The 25,051-nt window shown below is 38.7% G+C and overlaps 1 protein-coding gene across 11 annotated transcripts in view; it reads right to left on the reverse strand.

Moving 5' to 3' along the window:
* Positions 1-25,051, reverse strand: part of LRP1B (LDL receptor related protein 1B) — a 1,327,274-nt gene that overhangs the window by 692,113 nt on the left and 610,110 nt on the right. For all 11 annotated transcript variants that reach the window (XM_073305381.1, XM_073305383.1, XM_073305382.1 and 8 more), the window contains one exon: positions 17,926-18,088. In XM_073305381.1, the coding sequence (XP_073161482.1) occupies positions 17,926-18,088 (163 nt within the window). The remainder of the gene's footprint in view (positions 1-17,925; positions 18,089-25,051) is intronic.

Raw genomic sequence — 25,051 nt, forward strand, 5'->3', positions numbered from 1 at the left:
CCATTTGTTAATTTCCTGAATCTTTTATGTTGTCTGTATTGTTGCAGATGTACTGTTGACAAGTATTTTGAAATAAATTACCAAAATTGAAATATTTGATAAATAAAATTTTCAGAATTTTTAAAATAAAAATAAACAGAATGTTTAATTTTTGGTGCATAATTTTTAAATTTTTGCTGCAGAATTGCCCAGGAGTACATTATGCTTAAATATTTCCTTCCTTGGTTCTCTCTATATTCTTTTACGTTGCTATGTGCAATTACTCTTGCCTGTATGTGTTTTTCCCTTCTGCTTTTCATTTTAGTTCCATTCTGTATCTTTGCTGCTCTTTCTTCATTTCTGTTGCAGTATCCCTCATATTTTCCTCACTCTCACCTTTTAAAAAAATCTACAGTAAATCTGATTACATTAACATAATAGAAGCACATTAAAGTGGGGCAATTTGATAAGGAACTTTTAATACAAATCTTGATACATTAGCAAGTTAAAGGTATTATTCTAAAAAGAGTTAAGTGGCAGTTTTTCTCTCTCTCTCCCAAAGAAAAGTTGATATGTGAATCGGAAGTCATTAAATAAAATTGATTCAAAACCAGAAGTTGCAGGTAACATTTGTATAGTGGGTGAGCTTTTACTGGCTAGCCAGATGAATATACCAAGTAATATTTTTGCACGAAGAAACAGTCTGTTCTCCTTACAAAAGGGTCAATCACAAATTCACTGTTAGAAACTGCATAGGACTGATTCGCAATAACTGTGGATTTAGTGCATCCTCACAGCAGCAAGATGAGGGTGCCCGCATACAGGAGAATTCTCCCTCTGAACACTTAGCATCTGTTGCTCTCTGTACCTTCTAATACACAAATTTCATTTGACATAGACATATTTTAGAAAGAAAAAGAAGTAGGAAAAGAAATTACTAAAAATTGTGCTCAGTGAAATGAAAGATAAATATTTCTAAATAACAAATATGTTTTGTGAGACTTTTTTCCTTAACTAGAGAAAAAGTTAATATAGCATGTGTACAGTTCTCTATAGTCCGTTAAATAACTTAGAATCCATTAAAAACGAGGAGTCCTTTTCGCACCTTAGAGACTATCAAATTTATTTTAGTTTCATGCACTAGAACCCACTTCATCAGATGCATGGAGTGGAAAATAGAGTAGGAGGTATAAATACACAGCACATGAAAAGATGGGAGTTGCCTTACCAAGTGAGAGGTCAGTCTAACAAGACAATTTAATTAACAGTAGGATACCAAGGGAGGAAAAATCACTTTTGTAGTGGTAATGAGAGTGGCCCATTTCAAACAGTTGACAAGATGATGTGAGTAACAGAAGGGGGAAATTAGTATGGGGGAAATTAGGTTTTGTAATGACCCAACCACTCCCAGTCTTTATTCAGGCCTAATTTGATGATGTCCAGTTTGCAAATTAATTCCAGTTCTGCAGTTTCACATTGGAGTCTGTTTTTGAAGGCTTTTTGTTGAAGAATTGCCATTTTTAGGTCTTTAAGCGAGTGACCAGAGAGATTGAAGTGTTCTCCACCTGGTTTTTGAATTTGTGTCCATTTATTCTTTTAAGTAGAGACTGTCCAATTTGGCCAATGTACATGGCAGAGGGGCATTGCTGGCACATGATGGCATATATCACATTGGTAGATGTGCAGGTGAACGAGCCCCTGATGGTGTGGCTGATGTGGTTAGGTCCTGTGATAGTGTCCCTTGAATAGATATGTGGACAGAGTTGGCACTGAGGTTTGTTGCAGGGTTTGGTTCCTGGGTTGGTGTTTTTGTTGTGTGGTGTGTAGTTGCTGGTGAATATCTGCTTCAGGTTGGGGGGCTGTCTGTAAGCGAGAACTGGCCTGTCTCCCAAAGTCTGTGAGAGTGAGGGATCGTCCTTCAGGATAGATTGTAGATATCCATACAGCCAAAAAATTACATTAAAAGAATGTTATGGTTGCAAAGTCAAAGATTCAAAAATTGAGAAATCCAGAATTAAAGTTATTCCTGCAAGTTTAACTAAGTACCCTTTTGTGTATGGATTAAAATATAGTCTTTAATTACATGATGATGATATTTTTTTGCAAAGGGCCCCTACCTCATTAAGTGAAAGGGCATGGTTGTATTTCCTTTTACCCCCTTTATACAATATCTGTCCCCATGCCTTATAAAATGCACACATCCAAACCCTGCACTGAGTGCAATATTATTAATTTACTAATGGCCATTTCTGTGGTGCTCTCACCATAGTATCTGAGTGCTTTAAACTCCTCTGACAGTAAATGTCAACATTATTCCCATTTTACAGATTGGGAACTGAGAGATTAAGGCCAAAATTGTCAAAAGTGCCTGCCCACCTTGATGTACTTGGGGACTGATTTCTTCAGAGTACTTACCATTTTTATATCACTTTATATGTTCAAAGCAAAGATCCAAATGACTTCAAATGCAGCTGTGAATGCTCAGCTCTTTTGTAAATCTAGCCCCAGGTATCTCAGGTTGGGCATCCATAAAATGAGGAATGCTCAATTAGTGGCGGTTTGTAAAAAAAAGTTTGATTGATATGACTTGCCTAGCACCATATCAGAATTCTGTGGAAAGCATAGTGATAGAATCCAATTCTCCAGTGTGTGGCATCTTCCTTAACCAAGAGGCAATCTTATCTCTTCCTGCAATCCCCAAACTCCCTCACTACACACCTTACAACTTATACAACAAATGAGGCAGGGAGTCCTACAGAAAACAGTCTACTTCACTATAAAAACCTGATTCATTTCTAGGGGTATGTCTACACCGCAAAGTTGTTGACAAAATTTTTGTCTTCCATGGGTACTTAAAAAAGCCCCCCTGCGAAAGACAAAAGTTTTGCCTTCGCAAGTGGCAGCGTGAACGCGGCTTTGTCAGCAGGAGCGATCTCCTGCTGACAAAGCTAACGCCGCTCGCTCATGGGGCTGGAAGTATTCTGTCAGCAAAAGTGCTGACAAAGTACAAACAAAGAGTGTTTACATACACACTCTGACTTTTAGTGACAAGGCTGTGTCGACACAGCCTTGTCGCTAAAAGCTGCGTGGTATAGACAAGCCCTAGAGCACAGTCCATCCTGTGCACTGAATGAAGCAGGGATGCAGTGGAAAAAGTAGTATGTGATCATGTAATTGAAGACTATATCAAAATGTATATGAGAAGAGGACTGAATTAAGGTTGCACAGGCAACCTTAAGACTGGTGTTTCCTAACTTTTAAATGCTTGACTTTGCAACCTTAACGTTCTTTTAATGGTCTTTCTAAAATGTAATTTCCTTATTTGAAAAACTGAAAAAAAAAACAGAAATGTTATCATGTAGAATCATGCTGATCCCCAACTTTGGGCATCAGCAGGATTTGAACCCTTCGATCTATAGCATAGAGCTCCACCACTTGCACTAACAAAGTAACTGGTAATAGTAGAGGTAGAGTTAGAGGTAGACAACACTCACTTTGCATGGGTTTCACAGCTATTTGCTGACAGCAGAGCGAAGTTTATACTCGGGACTCCTGGGTTCAATTCTAGGTTCTTAGGGGAGTATGCTCCACTGGTTGTAGACACTTCTGCACTATGCCTCCTGTCCCATTCCCCACTGTTCCTATCTACTACCCACATGCTCCAGCTCCTGTTCCTCTGCACCTATTTGCCCCAGTTCATGTCCCTCCCTTTCCCTCTCTGCTCCCCACCACATTTTGTCTCTTGAAATTCCCTCTCCCCTCCTGCTCTTATCCACCACCTCTCCCTCCCCTCACCAAATTCATCTGGGGTGCCTTTGCATTCAAATAAGTCTGCCTCCTCATTCTTCTCCTCCTTGTCTCAGCACTAACAGAGAGAGAGAGAGAGCTTCCCTGCTCCAGTGACAAGTTTCAGAGTAGCAGCCGTGTTAGTCTGTATCCACAAAAAGAACAGGAGTACTTGTGGCACCTTAGAGAACAGAAAAGCTTCAAAAACAGACTCCAACAAGAAACTGCTGAACTGGAATTAATTTGCAAACTAGATACCATTAACTTGGACTTGAATAGAGATTGGGAGTGGTTGGGTCACTACACAAATTGAATCTATTTCCCTATGTTAAGTATCCTCACACCTTCTTGTCAACTGTCTGAAATAGGCCATCTTGATGATCACTACAAAAGTTTTTTTTTCTCTTGCTGATAATAGCTTATCTTAATTAATTAGCCTCTTAGAGTTGGTATGGCAACTTCCACCTTGTCATGTTCTCTGTAGTATGTATATCTTCTTACTATATGTTCCATTCTATGTGTCTGATGAAGTGGGCTGTAGCCTAAAAAAGCTTATGCTCAAATAAATTTGTTAGTCTCTAAGGTGCCACAAGTACTCCTGTTCTTCCCTGCTCTGAGTTTCTAAGGCAGGTGCCAGTAACTCCAAGCAGCCAGGAAATTGTAGGGAAAGTCCCAATCAGCCTCTTCATCCTCAGGCTGTAATATATTCATTGCAGATGGAATCTTCAGAGAATTTAGCTGCCAAATGCTAACAAGTCTCTAATGAACATGTCCCTGTCTTTGGGTGAATTTTCATTAGGATGCCAAAAGATCCCTAACACAAAGGCAACAACCCCTCCCAAATATTAAACCCTTGCTCGACGGCATGGAGCCATTAGAGCTTCAGAAAAACAGTTGTAATATTTTTTTCCCTAGCCTCTTTCTCAGAACCTGCTAAACCGACTGTGACATACAGTCAAGCTGTTTTAGCAGAAACTTACCAAAAAAATGGAAAGACATCTGGCAGACTTCAGGTATGGAAAATTTCAGTCCAAATAAAATTTGGCAAAGTTATAAGCATCTGAAAAGAGGGTTTCATAATGGGAAACATCAAGCAACCTTAATAATAGGCCATGCTACCAGCTCCGCCGATAATTTACACTATGGGTAAAAAGCTCTATAGCTATTCAGTGTGTCAGATATGCCATGGGAACCCACTAAGCTGAAATCTTGTGCATGGGCTTTGCCTATGACATAAAGAAATACTGAGGTTTCTACAATTTTAATGCAGCTTGTGCTATAGGAAATGTCAGGTTTCAGAGTAGCAGCCGTGTTAGTCTGTATCTGCAAAAAGAACAGGAGTACTTGTGGCACCTTAGAGACTAACAAATGTATTAGAGCATAAACTTTCGTGGGCTACAGCCCACTTCATCGGATGCATAGAATGGAACATATAGTAAGAAGAGCTTCAAAAACAGACTCCGAAGAGAAACTGCTGAGCTTGAATTAATGTGCAAACTAGATACCATTAACTTGGGTTTGAATAGAGACTGGGAGTTGTTGGGTCATTACACACACTGAATCTATTTCCCTAAGTTAAGAATCCTCACACCTTCTTGTCAACTGTCTAAATGGGCCATCTTGATTAACACTACAAAAGTTTTTTTCTCCTGCTGATAATAGCTCATCTTAATTAATTAGGTTTCAGAGTAATAGCCCTGTTAGTCTGTAGTCGCAAAAAGAAAAGGAGTACTTGTGGCACCTTAGAGACTAACCAATTTATTTGAGCATGAGCTTTCGTGAGCTACAGCTCACTTCATCAGATGTATTATAATAATGGATAATTAATTAGCTTCTTACAGTTTGTATGGCAACTTCCACCTTCTCTGTATGTGTATATATATATACACACACCTTCTTACTATATGTTCCATTCTATGCATCCCATGAAGTGGGCTGTAGCCCACGAAAGCTTATGCTCAAATAGATTGGTTAGTCTCTAAGGTACCACAAGTACTCCTGTTCTTTTTATAGGAAATGTGTGCATTATATAGATAGACACACACACATGGAATACACATAAATAAAAGTGACCTGATCCTCAAAGGTGCTAAACAACCCCACCTGCCACTGATTCCACCGGGACCTGCAAATGCTCAGCACCTTTGAAAATCAGGCCCCTTTATTTAGAGGCCTAAGTAAGCTAACATTAGGCTCCCAGGTTTGAAAATTCTGGCTTAGATATTAATTTTTAAACTATAGATTTTAAGTAGTATCTAAAATGACAGATGAAAAAAAAGCACCTCTCACCCACCCCAGTATCAAAATAATCAATTCATCAGGCAATCAAATACCAAATAGAAAAATATCTTGCCCTTTCAAGAGACTCAGACCAACAAACACCTCTTAGCCCTTCTCAAACACCCAGGAACACAGATAAAGGTTTGGCTTGGTTTGTTCCAATTAATTACTTGGGCTAGGGGTGTGATTTTCTACCAAAATAGTTAAATTGGTCCAACCAGCTCAATTTGTTGTGATAGTGATTTTGTTAACAATTATCTGCACTACAGATACCATATAAAAAGCCAGTTGTTTTGTGGGAGCCTCATAGATGATTCTTCAAACACCTCAAGCAACAACTACCTGTATTAGTTATGTATTAGAATACATGTATTAGTTATGCAAATGTTCCCATTTTTTATTTGTAATAGTATTCATAAAATTTGGCCAAAGTGCAAAATATATTATGCTGTGTTCCTGATCCCCTGCCCTGGAAAAGCAATTTTTGCCTATTAGAAGCTGGCTTTGGTTATGGCAAATGCACCACATTTGTCATTGTTTACAAGTGCAGAGAAAATACAAACGGTCTTTCATTCCAAGGCAGAGGAATTCACAACTACAAGAAGAAACTATTGTAACAATAAAACTGCTGGGATGTTGCCGAGCCCTTCATGTTACCTGACAAGCCCTCGGAAAGGGGAAGAGTCATTTTCTGCATTGAAACAGGGACTAAACTTGCTGTCTGGCCCAGTGGCAGTAACAGGGACATCTGTGAGTCAAATTGTTTTTCGGTAGCAACAGTTTGGTTAAAATCTATTAATAACTAGTGTGTACATGCTGGGACAGAGAAAAGTTACTTGACTTCACTTTATGAGAGATGTGATGTCAGTTACTGTATAACTTGCCTTCTGCTCTCCACAAATGACAAAGTCAGACATTCAACAGGATCTTCTGTTGGGGATGCGGGGGAGAAATGTTTAAACTGGTTTAATGGCAATGCTGATACTGTTCATTTTGCTTTATTTCCTCAAAGTTTTGTGATCAGTGCTTGGAGAAAAGTTAATTTGTCATTCACCCTATGTTTTATTATTCAAATTTTATGCGGCTCTTTGGGTAAAACTTGTTTTGGATCCCATATTTAAGGACACAGCATTTAGTTAACAAGGTCGTAGTAAACATCTGGCTTTGAAGTTAAGGTCAGTGACCTCACACTTAACACAATGTAATTGATCAGACAGACACGCACAACAGAAGAGAAACTAGGCAACTTCACATAAAATATTGTTTGACAACTGCATGTATTGGACTTGTCCAAATTCAGTCTCTGAGCCCTGCCTTGAGTAGGGTAAACAGTCACCTTGATCCAGCCATTAACACAGTCCTGTTAATGGGTTTCCATTTATGTACAGTTACATAATGTATATGATATTTTGGATCCTACTATTTCATTGCTGACTGAGAATATTTGCTTTTCATGCTAACATTTTTAGATGGGTTACTTTAAATTGTATCTCACATCTGTTTCAGTTTGCTTCTTTTCATGTTTATAAATCAAAGGATTTTTTGAGCTCATCTGAGGACTAATAGAAGTCCCTCTGTCATTTTCTGCGTTTGCATCTGCATGCAAGCAATGTCATGAAGCTTCAGGAAAAATAGGAAGAAAAAATGATAGTACATGCTGCTTTTGGATATTCACTGACAATTCACCAACAGTATCATCGTCATCAAGTCTGGTTTCTGACAAAGCAGATCTACACCTGCCACACTGCCCAGTAAGGAACAAAGTCTCATTGAAGCCTGGGACTTGAAGGAAGTTTGAAAGAGATATACAAAGGAATAAAAATGGGTTTCCATCCAAAAAGGCTTCTTTTTAATTAAAAATAAACAGAAGAATGTAAGATTACATTTTCTGTTTTTTTAACCTAAACTCCCCCCCGCCCGCAGATAACTCTCTGGAGGACCATACAAACTGAAACTGGAACTTTCTCAACCTCTAGTTGAAGTGGCAGAGTTTTGAATCTTGCAAAGAAGTCTGTTCATTTAGGTGTTTACCAGTCGTCTGCTTTAAAGAGGTGTTAATCAAAGCAAACAAAAATCAAAGAGTTTTATATAGTCTGACTAAAATCCCTTCCCTTCTCAGCTCTTTGAGCTTCACTGTGTTGTTACTTAGTCTTCAAACAAACAAAAAAAGGCAGCAACAGCTGCATTGTAATGCCAAAGATAAAATAATAATAAAAAATTCCAGTGTTTTATTAGACATCATAAAGAAGTTTTTTAAAGAAAGCATAAACATTTCTCCTCTTTAAAGGTCACCTTCAAAACTTTTACAGTTATTGTACAATATATGTTCCTTAAAGGCAGCCCTTTGAATTTGCTTTAGAGCTAGAAAAAGCACTGGGCAGTTTAATAATAGAGCTTTATTAAAATACTAATGTTTTTGCTATTTACAAATTACTATAAAACTTTGTCTTTAATTAAGAAAATCTTGGATGTTGGAAAATAAAAACCTACTCATTTATCAATTCAGGGCTCTTTCCCAAGTCCTGTGGCTCTGTCAAAGGAGCTGCAGACAACAAGAGAGGAAGATGAGAAAAGAATAAAAAGTGATAGCCTCTACTGGATTTAGGGGCACAGGTCCTAAAAAACAACACTGTTTAAATAACCCTGAAAGGCAGGTGAACTTTTGAACTTGTCCTCTCTAATGAATGTTGTGACTCTCTCCTCCAACTGTCTTCATGGAATCTACTCAAATCTCATTTTTGCCCCCTCCACTGTCATGAATGACATCAATGATCTATTCCAGATCAATTCCAAGGGTTTCTTCTTTATCCTCCTTCTACCTAGATTTAATCTGACCTCAGAGCACTGGGATAGACTAAACAACCTTCCAAGGGCCCTTCCATCTCTACATTCTACAGTCTACCAGCTACTTTTGACATAGTCTGTAGCTCCCTCCTCTTGGGTTCGCTCTTCTTCTGGGGCTTTCTTCATTGTGCTCAACTTCCTACCTCTCCAGTCAATCATGCAGCATCTAGATAAGTGTCTGCCTCCTCCTCTGCATTCAAAATTCTCCTTAAAATTCATTCTCTCTCTCAAACATATAAAATATAATAAAGACAAAGTTATTATATACACTATTATGTATGGATAAGTAAACCAAAACACACATATATATATTATATGTGGGTGTATAGAATTATGTATATTGAAATGGAAAAAAAAAAAAACCACACCAAACAACAGATGTGTATAATCTTCTCTCCAAGGAAAAACTATACCTCCCAAGAACAATGATCTCCTGCTATCCTCTTTCACCTTCCCCACTGCCCAGTAGGGGGTGGCTTATGCCCTGTAGTATGAGGGATTATATACCTCTGTTTTTATTCTAGTTAATGCAACTGTGTATGTTCTCATCATCCATATAAATTATCTAATTCTTCTTCAAGTCCTACTAAGTAAACTCTTGCCCTCCATAGCTTGTGGCAGTATGCATTGTTTAATAAAATAAATAAATAATACTATCTAGCTCTTATATAGGTCTCAGAGTAACAGCCGTGTTAGTCTGTATTCGCTAAAAGAAAAGGAGTACTTGTGGCACCTTAGAGACTAACCAATCTATTTGAGCATAAGCTTTCGTGAGCTACAGCTCATTTCATAGGATGCATTCATCTGATGACTTTCCACAGTATGCATCCGATGAAGTGAGCTGTAGCTCACGAAAGCTTATGCTCAAATAAATTGGTTAGTCTCTAAGGTGCCACAAGTACTCCTTTAGCTCTTATATAGTGCTTTTCATCCATAGATCTCAAAGCACTTGACAAAAGTTGATGAGTTTCCTTAACTCCAGTTTACAGATAGTAGTTACAAATTACAGAGAGATTAAATGACTTTCCCAAGGTCATATAGCAGACCAGTAGCAGAGTTGGAAACAACACATGTCTTCTGAGTCCCAGTCCAGTGTTCTATCCATGAGGCCACATTTTTTTCAGTTTTAAATGCATTGCCTTTCAACTAAATTAAATGTTCAAGGCAATTACAGGTGTGGTCTTATGAATATGCTACTTGTACAAGGGAGGAATTAGCTGGAGTTCCTGGAAAAAAAATACTCCCCGTGCACAGCAGCAGTACATTCAGAGGACCATGACTACAAATTAAACCATGAAAACATAATGCATACTTGTTTCACATGAAACAAAAGCATCAGATCTACACCAGTTTGCAAGAGAGAAGATGAGGGACAACAGTGACAGGTATAGCTTGTGTTTCTCGCCCAGAAAAGAAAGGGGTCCCTTCAGTACTATTTGTCAGTTCTATGAGCTGGTGGCAGAAGCAGCTAATGCTCTCGTTCTGATGGAACTGGAGAGGCAATGTACTATTATAAAACATTTTTCTCCATTTTTTTCCTGCTCTTTAATTTATTTTTTTTACTAGGACTGTTCTCTTTTTCTCCCCCAAATATATCCATCACTGACAAATTTAAATTGTTTACAAAAAAGTACTCAGAATATATGATACTTAATTTTCTCCTTTGGTAAGTGCCCCATAACACAAATCCCAGAGCTACATTGTAAAATGTATTCTTCTTTTGGAAAGTAATTGAAATAGAAGATAAAGGGCAGTCCTGCACAAAGCCTACAAGGATAAATAATTGTTTTCATTTTTTATTAGTATTTCCTCTTCTGTTGTTTGTTTGTCTGGAGAACTCACTTTTCACACTGCATTTCTAGAAGATACATGCAGGAGTAAACTAATAATGGAAGACATTTCTCATGGTGGAAATGCTTACCTCCCAACCAAAATCAACACATTTAACACAAGTAATGCAATAATTCCAAATAGAAGGAATTTGATGGCTCAACAGGTAGCATGATATCAGAGCCTTTCATTTCTAGTTCGAAAGCTCAACTCCTGCATCACTCGGTAGTGAATGAAGGCTTTGGCACTTTCAGCATCATATGTGAAAAGAGTTTGGTGGTCCCAGTCCACTTCCAAGTGCACAGATGATCATATCATAAAAACCACTACAGCTGGTATGCTTGTTGACCATCTCACCAGCGAAGCAAATAATTTAACAGACAAGATGATTCAACCATTCTCTCACTCCTAGAGAGGGTCTTCTCCAAAATAGGAAGGAAACATCCTGGCCTGGACAGCATGAGACAGTTTTTGCCCGTGTTGTGCCTATAGCTGTGAATCTGTCAAGGTTTTCTGGTACATAGTACAACAATTAAAACTCACAAAAGCAAAGCACAAAACCCACAAAAGCAAAGAAGAAAAAAGTTTAAGCTAGACAGTAAGACCCCTATGGGAGTTTTCGCAAAAAGAAAAGGAGTACTTGTGGCACCTTAGAGACTAACCAATTTATTTGAGCACGAGCTTTCGTGAGCTACGGCTCACTTCATCGGATGCATACCGTGGAAACTGCAGAAGACATTATATACACACAGAGACCATGAAACAATACCTCCTCCCACCCCACTGTCCTGCTGGTAATAGCTTATTACCAGCTATTACCAGCAGGACAGTGGGGTGGGAGGAGGTATTGTTTCATGGTCTCTGTGTGTATATAATGTCTTCTGCAGTTTCCACGGTATGCATCCGATGAAGTGAGCCGTAGCTCAAGAAAGCTCGTGCTCAAATAAATTGGTTAATCTCTAAGGTGCCACAAGTACTCCTTTTCTTTTTGCGAACACAGACTAACATGGCTGTTACTCTGAAACCTGTCATTATGGGAGTTTTGCTATTGATAAGTTCCTCTGCCCAGGGCAAGGATTCTGCATCTAGCATAGTTCCAAGCACACTGTCCGTACTTAATAGTATTAATATTAATACATTCAACAGTTAGGTATTTGCTATGACTGGAAAACAGGTTATGAGAGCAAATACACTGAAGATCACTGCAATTTGGAGAATTTCTTATGGGAGCACCTACATAATATTTTATGGGAATAGTGTAGGTTTTATATTAGAATATAAAATTATATGTTTTGTAATTATATGTACCAGGTGTATAAATATCAGCTGCTTTTAGACAGTAATACACACACTTGTATGTGCCTCAATCACTTGGTGCTCAATTTACAATACACTTCCATATATCTGTACCTTTTATGAGTTATTATACAATTTTCAATAAAGACAAAATAAAACCAAATCATTATGAGACAGATAAGAATACAATATTATGATACATTGACATAGAAATACTACTTTGATATTGAAGTAATTAAAAATATATATTTAAAATATTAGCTTGAAATACAGGAGAAAAAAGAAAAGCATGCCTCTTGGCCATTCAGAGATACCACCAGAAGAGCAACAGCACCCATGTAATCATAGATTCACATGGCCTTTCCTCTTGGCTGGCAGGAGTATAAAGAAGCTGGCAATGGAGCAGGGGTCTGCTAGGGTAGTTGTTCCCAAACATTTCACTAAGGTAATCTGCATTTTGTCTTTTTTGGGATTACCCTTGCTCCCCCTTCCCCTTCCCTCTCCTCCCCTTCCCAGCCTTACCCCTCAGCTCCCTTTCTCTTGCTCTCCCAGTCCTCACCCCTCCAACAGCCCCAGCCAGCCCCTCATCCCCATGGCCAGGCCACAGTAACTACCAGGCTACTGCATGAACACTTGCTTGCTTCAGCGTCTTTCTCCGTGTTGTTGCTGCTGCCCAGATCCAGCTGCTCACAGGAAATGAGAGTGTTGGCTGGGGCACTTTTGCGGACAAGGACTACAGACCACCAAATAACAATGCATTTCAAGTTACTTCAATATAAATCTGAGGCTGGATCTTTAATTTAATTAGCAGTGTGCGCTGTTTTATTTTTACATCAGCAAATAAATGTTATCACTAACTGATGCCACAAATAGGTAATGTTCGCAATATTAGTATTCTGAATGAAAAGACTGCTATATTACGCTACTGTACATGGTATTGAAAGTGATGCTATTCAATAATGGGGTGATGCCCTTCATCTCTTCCCATGCCCCATAATGAATCTGCAGGAGAGCGAATAGAGCTTGAGACTCTACTAACTTTTCCGATGCTCCTCTCCACCTCAGAATGCCACTAAAGGAAGCCCTGGGTCCAGGGATTCCACTCTGCCAGTGGAGACTATGGCCCCAGTGGAGACTATGGCCTCTGCATGGATCTTCTAGGATCTGAAGATTCCATGAAGGAATCTTCCATGGAAAGCTGAATCCTTCTTCGTTCCGTGGGAGGAAAAGAACCCCCTTTCCCACTGCTCATGTAACCATTTGGGGGAGATGTCTGCAAAGGGAACTTTAGAGTTTTCCTCCCTGCTAAGACTCCCACCTGTGGTTTCTTCCATTAGAGGACACAAGTTGACCCTATAGCATTAAAAGAAATGTTTTAATGTATTAATTAGATTAAGTCTTCACATAATTATTTAAAAAATCTAAAACTGTTAAGACACTGTTTATTTTTGCACCAGAAATATATAAATGTTATGACTAATAGACTGTCTTCTGTATTGTATTATTTAATACAGTAAAGCACTTTGGGATACAGTAAAGGGTTATGCGATACTGTATGAAAGATGCTGTACAAAATCAAGTTGTATTGTGTATGGTACCAGTTGGACCACACTTGGAACACTGCAAACATTTTTGGCCTATGTTTGTGTGGAGGGTGAAAAAACACAACAGTGGGAGTGAAACTGTTTCGAGGAATAATGGGATGGACTTAAGCAAAGGAAAAGACAGTGGAATGTTCTGACAGTGGAACTGAGAGAAGCTTTGTTGCTTAAAAAAATATTTCATAGTAGTTTGAAGTCAGATTTAAAATGTAAGGAAACTTCCTGTGCTTGCAAGAGGGATGGATAAGACAACCTACAAAATAAATACGATCTCTTATGTGTGTAATTGAGAAAAATGTTCTTGAAAGTAAGTATAGAACACCCATACAACGTACATGTACAATATACGTGACTTCAGTGTACAGAACACTCATTAAATATAAAAAAGTTAATACCCTATTCCAATAAATGATACATGACAGAATTATATTTAAACAGCTATCAAAGCCACAGGAATCCTTCAGAGACTAAGTGCAAACACCATGAGGCTTTTCTACTCTGAAACTCTTTGCAAAATTGAGGACCTTTGATATCATGACAGTGAAAAATGGGAAGGGTAGAGGAAAGAAAGATATTGATGTTCAAAGGGAGATTTGTTAACATATATGATATTCCTGTATGACAGTTTTGTTCCAAAAAAGATCTGTGTTCTTTATTTCAAGGAAAATAATTCATAGAATCATAGAATCATAGAATATCAGGGTTGGAAGGGACCCCAGAAGGTCATCTAGTCCAACCCCCTGCTCGAAGCAGGACCAATTCCCAGTTAAATCATCCCAGCCAGGGCTTTGTCAAGCCTGACCTTAAAAACCTCTAAGGAAGGAGATTCTACCACCTCCCTAGGTAACGCATTCCAGTGTTTCACCACCCTCTTAGTGAAAAAGTTTTTCCTAATATCCAATCTAAACCTCCCCCACTGCAACTTGAGACCATTACTCCTCGTTCTGTCATCTGCTACCATTGAGAACAGTCTAGAGCCATCCTCTTTGGAACCCCCTTTCAGGTAGTTGAAAGCAGCTATCAAATCCCCCCTCATTCTTCTCTTCTGCAGGCTAAACAATCCCAGCTCCCTCAGCCTCTCCTCATAACTCATGTGTTCCAGACCCCTAATCATTTTTGTTGCCCTTCGCTGGACTCTCTCCAATTTATCCACATCCTTCTTGAAGTGTGGGGCCCAAAACTGCACACAGTACTCCAGATGAGGCCTCACCAATGTCGAATAGAGGGGAACGATCACGTCCCTCGATCTGCTCGCTATGCCCCTACTTATACATCCCAAAATGCCATTGGCCTTCTTGGCAACAAGGGCACACTGCTGACTCATATCCAGCTTCTCGTCCACTGTCACCCCTAGGTCCTTTTCTGCAGAACTGCTGCCTAGCCATTCGGTCCCTAGTCTGTAGCTGTGCATTGGGTTCTTCCGTCCTAAGTGCAGGACCCTGCACTTATCCTTATTGAACCTCATCAGATTCCTTTTGGCCCAATCTTCCAATTGGTCTAGGTCCTTCTGTATCCTATCCCTCCCCTCCAGCGTATCTACCACTCCTCCCAGTTTAGTATCATCCGCAAATTTGCTGAGAGTGCAATCCACACGATCCTCCAGATCATTTATGAAGATATTGAATAAAACCGGCCCCAGGACCGACCCTTGGGGCACTCCACTTGATACCGGCTGCCAACTAGACATGGAGCCATTGATCACTACCCATTGAGCCCGACAATTTAGCCAGCTTTCTACCCACCTTATAGTGCATTCATCCAGCCCATACTTCCTTAACTTGCTGACAAGAATACTATGGGAGACCGTGTCAAAAGCTTTGCTAAAGTCAAGAAACAATACATCCACTGCTTTCCCTTCATCCACAGAACCAGTAATCTCATCATAAAAGGCGATTAGATTAGTCAGGCATGACCTTCCCTTGGTGAATCCATGCTGGCTGTTCCTGATCACTTTCCTCTCATGCAAGTGCTTCAGGATTGATTCTTTGAGGACCTGCTCCATGATTTTTCCAGGGACTGAGGTGAGGCTGACTGGCCTGTAGTTCCCAGGATCTTCCTTCTTCCCTTTTTTAAAGATTGGCACTACATTAGCCTTTTTCCAGTCATCCGGGACTTCCCCGGTTCGCCACGAGTTTTCAAAGATAATGGCCAGTGGCTCTGCAATCACAGCCGCCAATTCCTTCAGCACTCTCGGATGCAACTCGTCCGGCCCCATGGACTTGTGCACGTCCAGCTTTTCTAAATAGTCCCTAACCGCCTCTATCTCCACAGAGGGCTGGCCATCTCTTCCGCATTTTGTGATGCCCAGCGCAGCAGTCTGGGAGCTGACCTTGTTAGTGAAAACAGAGGCAAAAAAAGCATTGAGTACATTAGCTTTTTCCACATCCTCTGTCACTAGGTTGCCTCCCTCATTCAGTAAGGGGCCCACACATTCCTTGGCTTTCTTCTTGTTGCCAACATACCTGAAGAAACCCTTCTTGTTACTCTTGACATCTCTGGCTAGCTGCAGCTCCAGGTGCGATTTGGCCCTCCTGATAACATTCCTACATGCCCGAGCAATATTTTTATACTCTTCCCTGGTCATATGTCCAACCTTCCACTTCTTGTAAGCTTCTTTTTTATGTTTAAGATCCGCTAGGATTTCACCATTAAGCCAAGTTGGTCGCCTGCCATATTTACTATTCTTTCGACTCATCGGGATGGTTTGTCCCTGTAACCTCAACAGGGATTCCTTGAAATACAGCCAGCTCTCCTGGACTCCTTTCCCCTTCAAGTTAGTCCCCCAGGGGATCCTGGCCATCCGTTCCCTGAGGGAGTCGAAGTCTGCTTTCCTGAAGTCCAGGGTCCGTATCCTGCTGCTTACCTTTGTTCCCTGCGTCAGGATCCTGAACTCAACCAACTCATGGTCACTGCCTCCCAGATTCAATTCAATTCCGATGTTTTTGACAGACAAGATTATTTAATAACTATTTTGGAATTCAACTAGCAAATCCAGCACAAAAGATGTAAGCAAATGTAGTTGAAAAGGCTGCTGTTAGCCCATTTGAAAACCTCCAGTTCTTTCTTATGAGAATTACTAAACAAATCGGTTTAAATACAACTTCTTTCACTAATGTCTTTTTGAAACATCACTGCAGTCAGACTGAGTCAAGTTTACCATCTGTTGCCAATAGAAATACAGCTATATTCAGGAATTATATTATACAGCTTCCTTTGCAAAGTTTACATGCAAGCTGTTCTTGTCAAAATTAAGCCCATTGTGATGATGCATCTTAATATTCTATCAGGATTTAAGTAAAGAGTAACAAAAGTCCACATATGGATGACAAGCTGTTTCTTCAGTAAATATTTTCCTATTTATTGAGCAGAGGCTTATGGCAGTTTAGGGCATATTCCACCATTCATTTCATACTGAACTACCTGCAGACTAATAAAACAATAACGAGGACAAAACAGCCACTCCAAAAACCTCATTGAAATTTACATCTTAAACAACAGTTCTTCCATGCTCAGTGATGCATCCTACTTCATCATTTTGCTTGAAAACTTTTTCTAGCTTGTAGTGGTTATAAGGTAAAGGGTTTTTAGTGGCCAGTATTTTAACTGAGGTTTTCCTCCCCAAATGATTCCAAATGTGTTTATACAACAAAAATGCAAATCCAGACTGTTTATATATATATTTCACTTACTCCCAATAGGAGCACATGAAGAGAGTCTGGTGGCTTGGATCTGCTCCTAAACATATTAGTGATGAGGTCTTAATGCCCCTACAGACTAGGGAGTAAAATATAGGAAGATGTTTGTGACATTCCTTTTCTTTATATTCTAAAAAGGGTTAAAATTTACTGGAGAAAACTTGTGAAGAGCTAAGTTATTTTTCCATTTCTCCTGCAATATTAAAGTTACAAAAAACACATACTATTATTAAAATGGTTCAGCAATTACTTGGGACAACTGAAGCAAGCCTGTTCAATGTACACTTTGCCTACATATATATTATTGTTGTACCTATTTTTTACAACAAAATAAACAGCTCAATAAATAACTGTAAATATTATATCTCAAAACACCTGAATGAAATGGGTGTATTATTTACTCTCCTAGAGAGAAGTAGCATTCTTATCACATTGGGAAGTTTTAAGGAAGTTTCATGAGCTAATAATTAATCTGTCATTTAAGGTTTATATTAGGTAAATGTGTGGCCTGAAAAGCACAAGCACTGAAATAAAACATAAATGTTTTAGACTTTTTTGCATGCATGTATGCATTGTATAATTTAACAAACTTGTTATGTGAACAATACTCTTACCCTGATGTTGGATCAACAGCTATTGCCTTAGGGTTCTGAAGATCAAGATCAATCAGGGTAATGCACACAGTTCCATTGTGATTACACACAAAGATTCTGTCATTGACATGATCCACAAAATACAAATTTCCAGTGAGCCAGTCGATTGCCATTTGTTGTACATCTGCCAAAGGAAAAAATGAGATTATTAAATCAAAAGTGCAAATGCAATATGAATAACTGAATTGTTGCCTAATCCATCGAAACAGATGATGTAAAATTTTAAAGAGCTCAAGATGTTGTTATGATTGGAATATATACAATGACTTTCATTTATTCCCATGGCATATAATAAGCGATTCAGTTCTTGTGTTAAATACTAAGAATGGTGAATGACTTAGTATCTGTCCTGATAGCTTTGTTCCCTTTTAAGTAGGGAAGACCCAAGTACAACTACAAAGACTTTTCAAATATATGAATTTATCTCAGCTGGGTCAGGAATTCTGATTCAGACTCCTCTATTTTAAACTGGGACACTTCCATCATTTTTAATGTTTTGCCCAGAAGCGACATCTCTGCATGAGGGTGCTTTTATGAAATATAGAATACCATGACAAATACAGATATGGTAGCTGTGTGCTGACAGAATTACAGATCCCAGTGGAGCAGCAGGTTTCAGGAAGTTACCACAGTTTTCTACAGAAAAATTTGTGTGATGGAAGATGTAACATATACAACTGTGGCTCTTGCTCTATATTGTTTATTTAAAGATTAAATTAAAGAAAAATTTTTTGCGGTAAGTTTAAAAACCCACATGTAAGTTGCAAAAAGATGAAAAAGTCTATTGTATATAAATGAAAGAAGTTATGTATTTTAAATGAAATTCCCTTCCTAAGATTCTGAAAAATCTGAGCTGTAGACCTTCGGGTTTTGCAGCCAGAGTGGGTTACATCGGGGGGAAAAAAGAAATTCAAGTATACTATGGATTTATAATGAGATGGTTCTTTTAAATCTTTGTTTATGGTACTTGTCACTGACCCCTGGCACAGAAACCAGGAGTTCTGCTTTCTCATTAAGGTGATAGTTATTTCACATTTTGTTACATTTTAAAAACAGTGACTATATATTTTTTTCTCTGATGGAATCCTTGAAAGAATTTTCAGATTTTTGTTTTAAAGCCTGTGCAGTTTCCCTTAGATACAGTTGAGAACATAAGAACGGCCATACTGGGTCAGCCCAATGATCCATCTAGCCCAGTCTCCTGTCTTCCAGCAGTGGCCAATGCCAGGTACTTTAGAGGAAATGAACAGAATAGTCAATCATCGAGTGATTCATCCCATGTCATCCGCTCCTAGCTTCTGGCAAAACAGAGGCTAGAGACGCTCATGGTGTTGCACCCCTGCCCATCCTGGATAATAGCCATTGATTAATCTATCCTCCATGAACTTATCATATGATTTTTTGATCCCTGTTATAGTTTTGGCCTTCACAACGTCCTCTGGCAGAAAGTTCCACAGACTGACTGTGTATTGTGTGAAGAAATACTTCTTTTTGTTTGTTTTAATCCTGCTGCCTATTAATTTCATTGGGTGACTCCTGGTTCTTGTGTTATGTGAAGGAGGAAACAACACTTCCTTATTCATTTTCTCCAAACCAGTCATGATTTTATAGACCTCTATCATATCCCCTTTTGGCGTCTCTTTTCCAAGCTGAGAAGTCCCAGTCTTTTTAATCTCTTCTCATATCCATATCCATATCCCTAATCATTTCTGTTGTCCTTCCCTGTACTTTTTCCAGTTCTAATACATCTTTTTTGAGATGGGCCAACCAGATCTGCATGCAGTATTCAGGAAGTGGGCATACTGTTATGATATTTTCTGTCTTATTATCTATCCCTTTGCTTATGATTCCCAACATTCTGTTAGCTTTTTTGACTGCTGCTGCACATTGAGCAGATGTTTTCAGAAAACTATCCACAGTGACTCCAAGATCCCTTTCTTGAGTGGTAAAAGCTAAGTTAGAATAGACAGTTGTGTCTACTCTATTCAGCCAAATAGCAGGAGCATGGAGAAGCTCTTATAATAAAGACACTTTTATTTATTTGCACTCAAATTAATATTTCTGAGTCTTCTATTGTTGTTATCATCTTGCTAAAATTGTAATGTCATTTATGACACTGGCAGCATGAAATTCTTCCGTAAGACAATTTAAACCAGTTCCTAACCTGGTTTCATTATAATAAAATAACTTTATTTTCTTAAATATTTTAAATTTTAAACACTAAAATACTTTACATTTTAAAATTAATTTGCAATGCCCTATAATGGGCTCCACACTGTTTGTAGCAGAAGCGGTGTCCTTTTCAGCAAGAAAGTTATCACCAACACATTGGCCACAAATGGAAATTGTAATTAAAATTGCATTTCACAAGATAAGAATTGTTTCCCTCTTGTTTGTACCTTTAGATTTTTGGTTTAAGAGCAGTGGGTAGAGTTTTCCTTGAAACAGATGTTCAACTGTTCACCATAAATCTATTTACTGTATCAGGGTATGTAATATGAACTTGACTCAGACAGACAAATTGAAAACAATTTGAGTCTGTGGCAATAAGTGGAGGTTTATGAAATATGCATTTGCTGAAATACTTAAAATAGACATGAAGAAACTTGTATTATCTTTTGAAGGACTGATAATATATACAAGACTTTATTCAATAAAACATCAGGAACAAACATTGGCTGTATTCCATTACAGCCATCACATTGCACAGTTCACTGCTCTCACTTTTACTCACATCTTCTCTCTCCACCTAATACTTATTTTCCTTTTAATTCAAAGCTGATATTATACCCCTCTCCTTATGAGGACAAGTATTATAGGGACATAAGAATTACCATTTGAGAACAGAGGACTGTTCCATCTAGTCCAGTATATTGCCTCCAGTAGTGGCCAATGGCAGATGCATTAGAGGAAGACCTAAACCTCCTGAGGGTACCTAAATGTTATATACCAGGGGAAAGAAGGGGCTATTTTTCTTACTCCATGTAGGATATAGCATATGCAATGAAAAATATGAGTGAAATCCTGGCCCCACTGAAATCAATGACAAAACTCCCACTGACTTCAATGGGGTCAGGATTTCACTCTATAGATAGATATTGGAGCCTTTATGTACAATTTTCAAAAGTGCCTAAATCCCATTTTCTGAAGTAAGTTTTAGGCACTTAGAAGCACAAGTCCCATTTACTGAGAATGAAAATTAGGATTCTAAGTTCCTAAGTCAATTCTGAAAATGGAATTTAGTCTTCTAAATCACTGAAGCACTTTTGAAAATGTTGCCCTTTGTAATTTTATATTCACTTGAGTAACTGTGGTATTATATAGTTATATGATTACTTAATCCTATTTTTAAAAAGTTATTAAATAATTGGCAACAATTATTTCCTATGGATGTGACTTCTCCAGGTAAATTAGGTAATGCATGGACAAGTAGATGTTTTTTCCTTTATTAAAAATAGCTTTTAAATAATACTTGCATATATCTTAACACAGCTAGTCAAAAAAAATCAAGAAATTAACAAAAAAAAAGGGGGGGGCAATCTTTCATGGAAATGTTCGTGATAAGTTTTCCTGTTTTGTGATCAGCTCTACTCATTCACATTTCACAAGAAATGGCAATAGATGGCCATTTTATAGTGAAGGCTAGAGGTTAAAAAAACATGGATAATGTAGCAAATTCCACATCAGAAAGAAATGGTCACAGTTGAGGCTGCTTGAGAATCCAAGAGATGCCAAGCAATAGAGTAGAACAAACACTGAGGGCTGTTAGCATTTATTTTCATGCCCTTCCTTCCACAATATGGAGCCCCTGTGAGGAGCTGTGCAAGAGCAGAGGTTCCAGTTGCAAAAGCCATATGTAACAGGTGGACAGATTAGAGGACAGATTAAACTTGGGCACTAAAACCTTCCACAGACATGCAGAGTAATGATTGCTGATGCAGGCAGTCGACCTTGTCAGGATATAAAAGAGAATGGAGATGCTCTGCAGGGCAAAGGCAACTCGGCTCTGAGTTATAGAAGTCCTTCAGGGAGGTCCTAGAAGCACCTAGTTTTCGGACAATGCTTATGCAAAGGTTTATGTTTTGTTGTCATTTAAGTTATTTTACACCACACTTCCGAAGGGTCAGTGACAGATGGGAGAGCCTGTGCAAAGGGTTAGGTCCTCTGCAGAGCTCATGTCATACTCTAAGAGCTACTAGGTAGGACACAAAATGTTCCTTTATTTTAAAATGACTCTAACTCTGGATACACAGTCTGAAATGTCTGAATAAAAAAAAAAGGGAAATTAATCTTTGCCCCCATCCAGTGGCTTCTCCACTGGTGTCCCATTACCTAACTGCTGCCCTCTGCTGCTCTCCAATCTCCAATTGCTGCACTCTCTCTCCCCTAACTGCCGAAAGAGCCCTTCCCTTTCATTTACCATTCGGCTCTGTTTCTCTGAGGAGCAGTCTGTTGCTGTCTACATCAGGACTAGAAGAAGCTGTTCTTTGTAAGCTACTGCAGTAGTCATTGGCTGCTGACTGGAGCAGCTGAAAGCAGACAGACAGCTTATAGGGAGTCACTAGCTGCATGTGCCAGCCCCATTCAATTCAGTAGGTCAGTAGTGAGGGTGGGACAGATCCGGGACATCATGGTAACTGTCCTTGCACCCAAAGTTGCTTTCTCCACCATCTCCCCTCCTTTGCGGCCTCTGACTTTGGAGTCAGAGAGAGACAGACGGGGGTGAAGAGCAGCAACTTTGTTGACATTTGGCTGCTGGAGATGCAAGCTCTTGAACCCAGAATCCACTACATTTAGCAATGTACCTGGCACACCTTAAAAAAATAATGCTATAGCAGGGAAGCTGGTTATTATTGGAGGAGCTGTGGATATGGGTTTTTGAGAGTGGGAAGTTTTATAGGAGAGGAGGGGGCAGAAATCAGAGGAAGATAATAACAAGGCTGCATTCACACACATAAATGTGTTACTCTGAGGACACATTGAAAACAAAGAAGGCATAATCACACAGTATCAATAGGGGAGGAAAATTTTCAGAAGAGCCACATGCACACATGCCTCTTCAGAGTGCAGCTGCCGGAAAAGAGTAAGAAATCTCCCACTGTACAACGTCTCCTCTCTGCTGAACTATGCACCTTCTAATATAAACTCTCTGGGTCATTATATCACTTCTATCTAATAGCAACCTGGAAATTCAGTGCACTTTAGCAACTGCATTTAATATCTACAAACATATGTTGTGTATTTTGTGTGTTGATGGATCGGTTGCTCTTTTTGTCTTTTGTCTACTTTTTTGTGCTACATGCCCTGTTTGTAAATTATAGCTGGTAAATTGCTCACAAGAGAAAAAAGTTGTAATGAATTACCAAAATTCACCTAACTCAAAAAACTTAATTACACACTTTATTAAATACATTAAAAAGCCTCTTAACTAGTAGATGCATTTTTTTATGACTGAGGCTTTTAATCTCTTCAATTTTGCTATCACCAAAGAACTAAAAGTCACATTAAGCCACTTTTAATTCTTCAGCTCTGTAGTTACCATGCAAGTTGCCTTTTAGTTACCTTTTAGGGCTGCTGTCTTGTTTTTAAATATATTTGAGAACATACTTTGTACTAAAGAAATTACTAAGTAGGTTCAACAGCATGAGTCTAAATGTATAGATTAACGCCTACTTCTCTACAGAATGATTATCACATACACCTTTTTTACGTAATTAAACATTTTTTCCAGTTGCATACCCCAGGTGCACAGCTTCAGATAGCTCCAAAAAGGAAAGTCTTTCCACTGAAGGCATCTATATTTGGACATACATACCTGAAATTTCTTTCCTTTTTAATGGTAAAGACACTTTTCCTAGAAATTTTCTGAAAAAAAAATCATCCTTGCTTTTTCACTCTCCAGAAACAAATACACTCAATTTCCTATGAAGGACTCTTGAAAGAATAGTACAACAGACATTTCTTATATTCAAAATATTATTGAAGTTCATGAATATAGGTGAGGGCAAATTTTGGCTCAAAGTGTATTTATTACCACATTATGATAACTTTATTGAGAGAGAGATGACTGTTGTGTAAACTAGTGTGAAATATTGGACTGTAAGGATATGAAAGGGTTGTGCAGATATTGCGATTTATTACTTGCACAGTTTATCATAGAATCATAGAACTGGAAGGGGCCTCGAGAGGCCATCTAGTCCAGTCCCCTGCACTCACGGCAGGACTAAGTATTATCTAGACCATCCCTGACAGGTGTTTGTCTAACCTGCTTTGAAAAATCTCCAATGATGAAGATTCCACAATCTCCCTAGGCAATTTTTTCTAGTGCTTAACAACCCTGACTGGAAGTTTTTCCTAATGTCCAACATAAATCTCACTTGCTGCAATTTAAGCCCATTGTGTCTTTTCCTATCCTCAGAGGTTAAGAACAACATTTTTTATCCCTCCTCCTTGTAACAACCTTTTATGTACTTGAAGACTCAAGTCTTTTTTTCCAGACTAAACAATTTTGTCCATTTTTTAAAATCTTCCCTCATAGGTCATGTTTTCTAGACCTTTAATCATTTCTGTTGCTCTTCTCTGGACCCTCTCCAATTTGTCCACATCTTTTCTGAAATGTGGTGCCCAGAACTGGACACAATACTCCAGCTGAGGCCTAATCAGCGTGGAGTAGAGCGGAAGAATTATTTCTCGTGTCTTGCTTACAACACTTCTGGTAATACATTCCAGAATGATGTTCACTTTTTTTGCCACAGTGTTACACTGTTGACTCATATTAAGCTTGTGGTCCACTATGACCCCCAGATCCCTTTCTGCAGTACTCCTTTCTAGGCAGTAATTTCCCATTTTGTATGTGTGCAACTGATTGTTCCTTCCTAAATGAAGTAATTGTATTTGTCCTTATTGAATTTCTCTGGTTTGTCCAGATCATTCTGAATTATAATCCTATTCTCTAAAGCACTTGCAATCCCTCCCAGCTTGCTATCATCCACAAACTTTGTAAGTGTACTCTCTATTCCATTATCTAAATCATTGATGAAGATATTGAACAGAACTGGAACCAGAACAGATCGGTGCGGGACCTCAC

The sequence above is a fragment of the Lepidochelys kempii genome, chromosome 11, assembly GCF_965140265.1.
Source record: "Lepidochelys kempii isolate rLepKem1 chromosome 11, rLepKem1.hap2, whole genome shotgun sequence".
Lineage (NCBI taxonomy): Eukaryota > Metazoa > Chordata > Testudines > Cheloniidae > Lepidochelys > Lepidochelys kempii.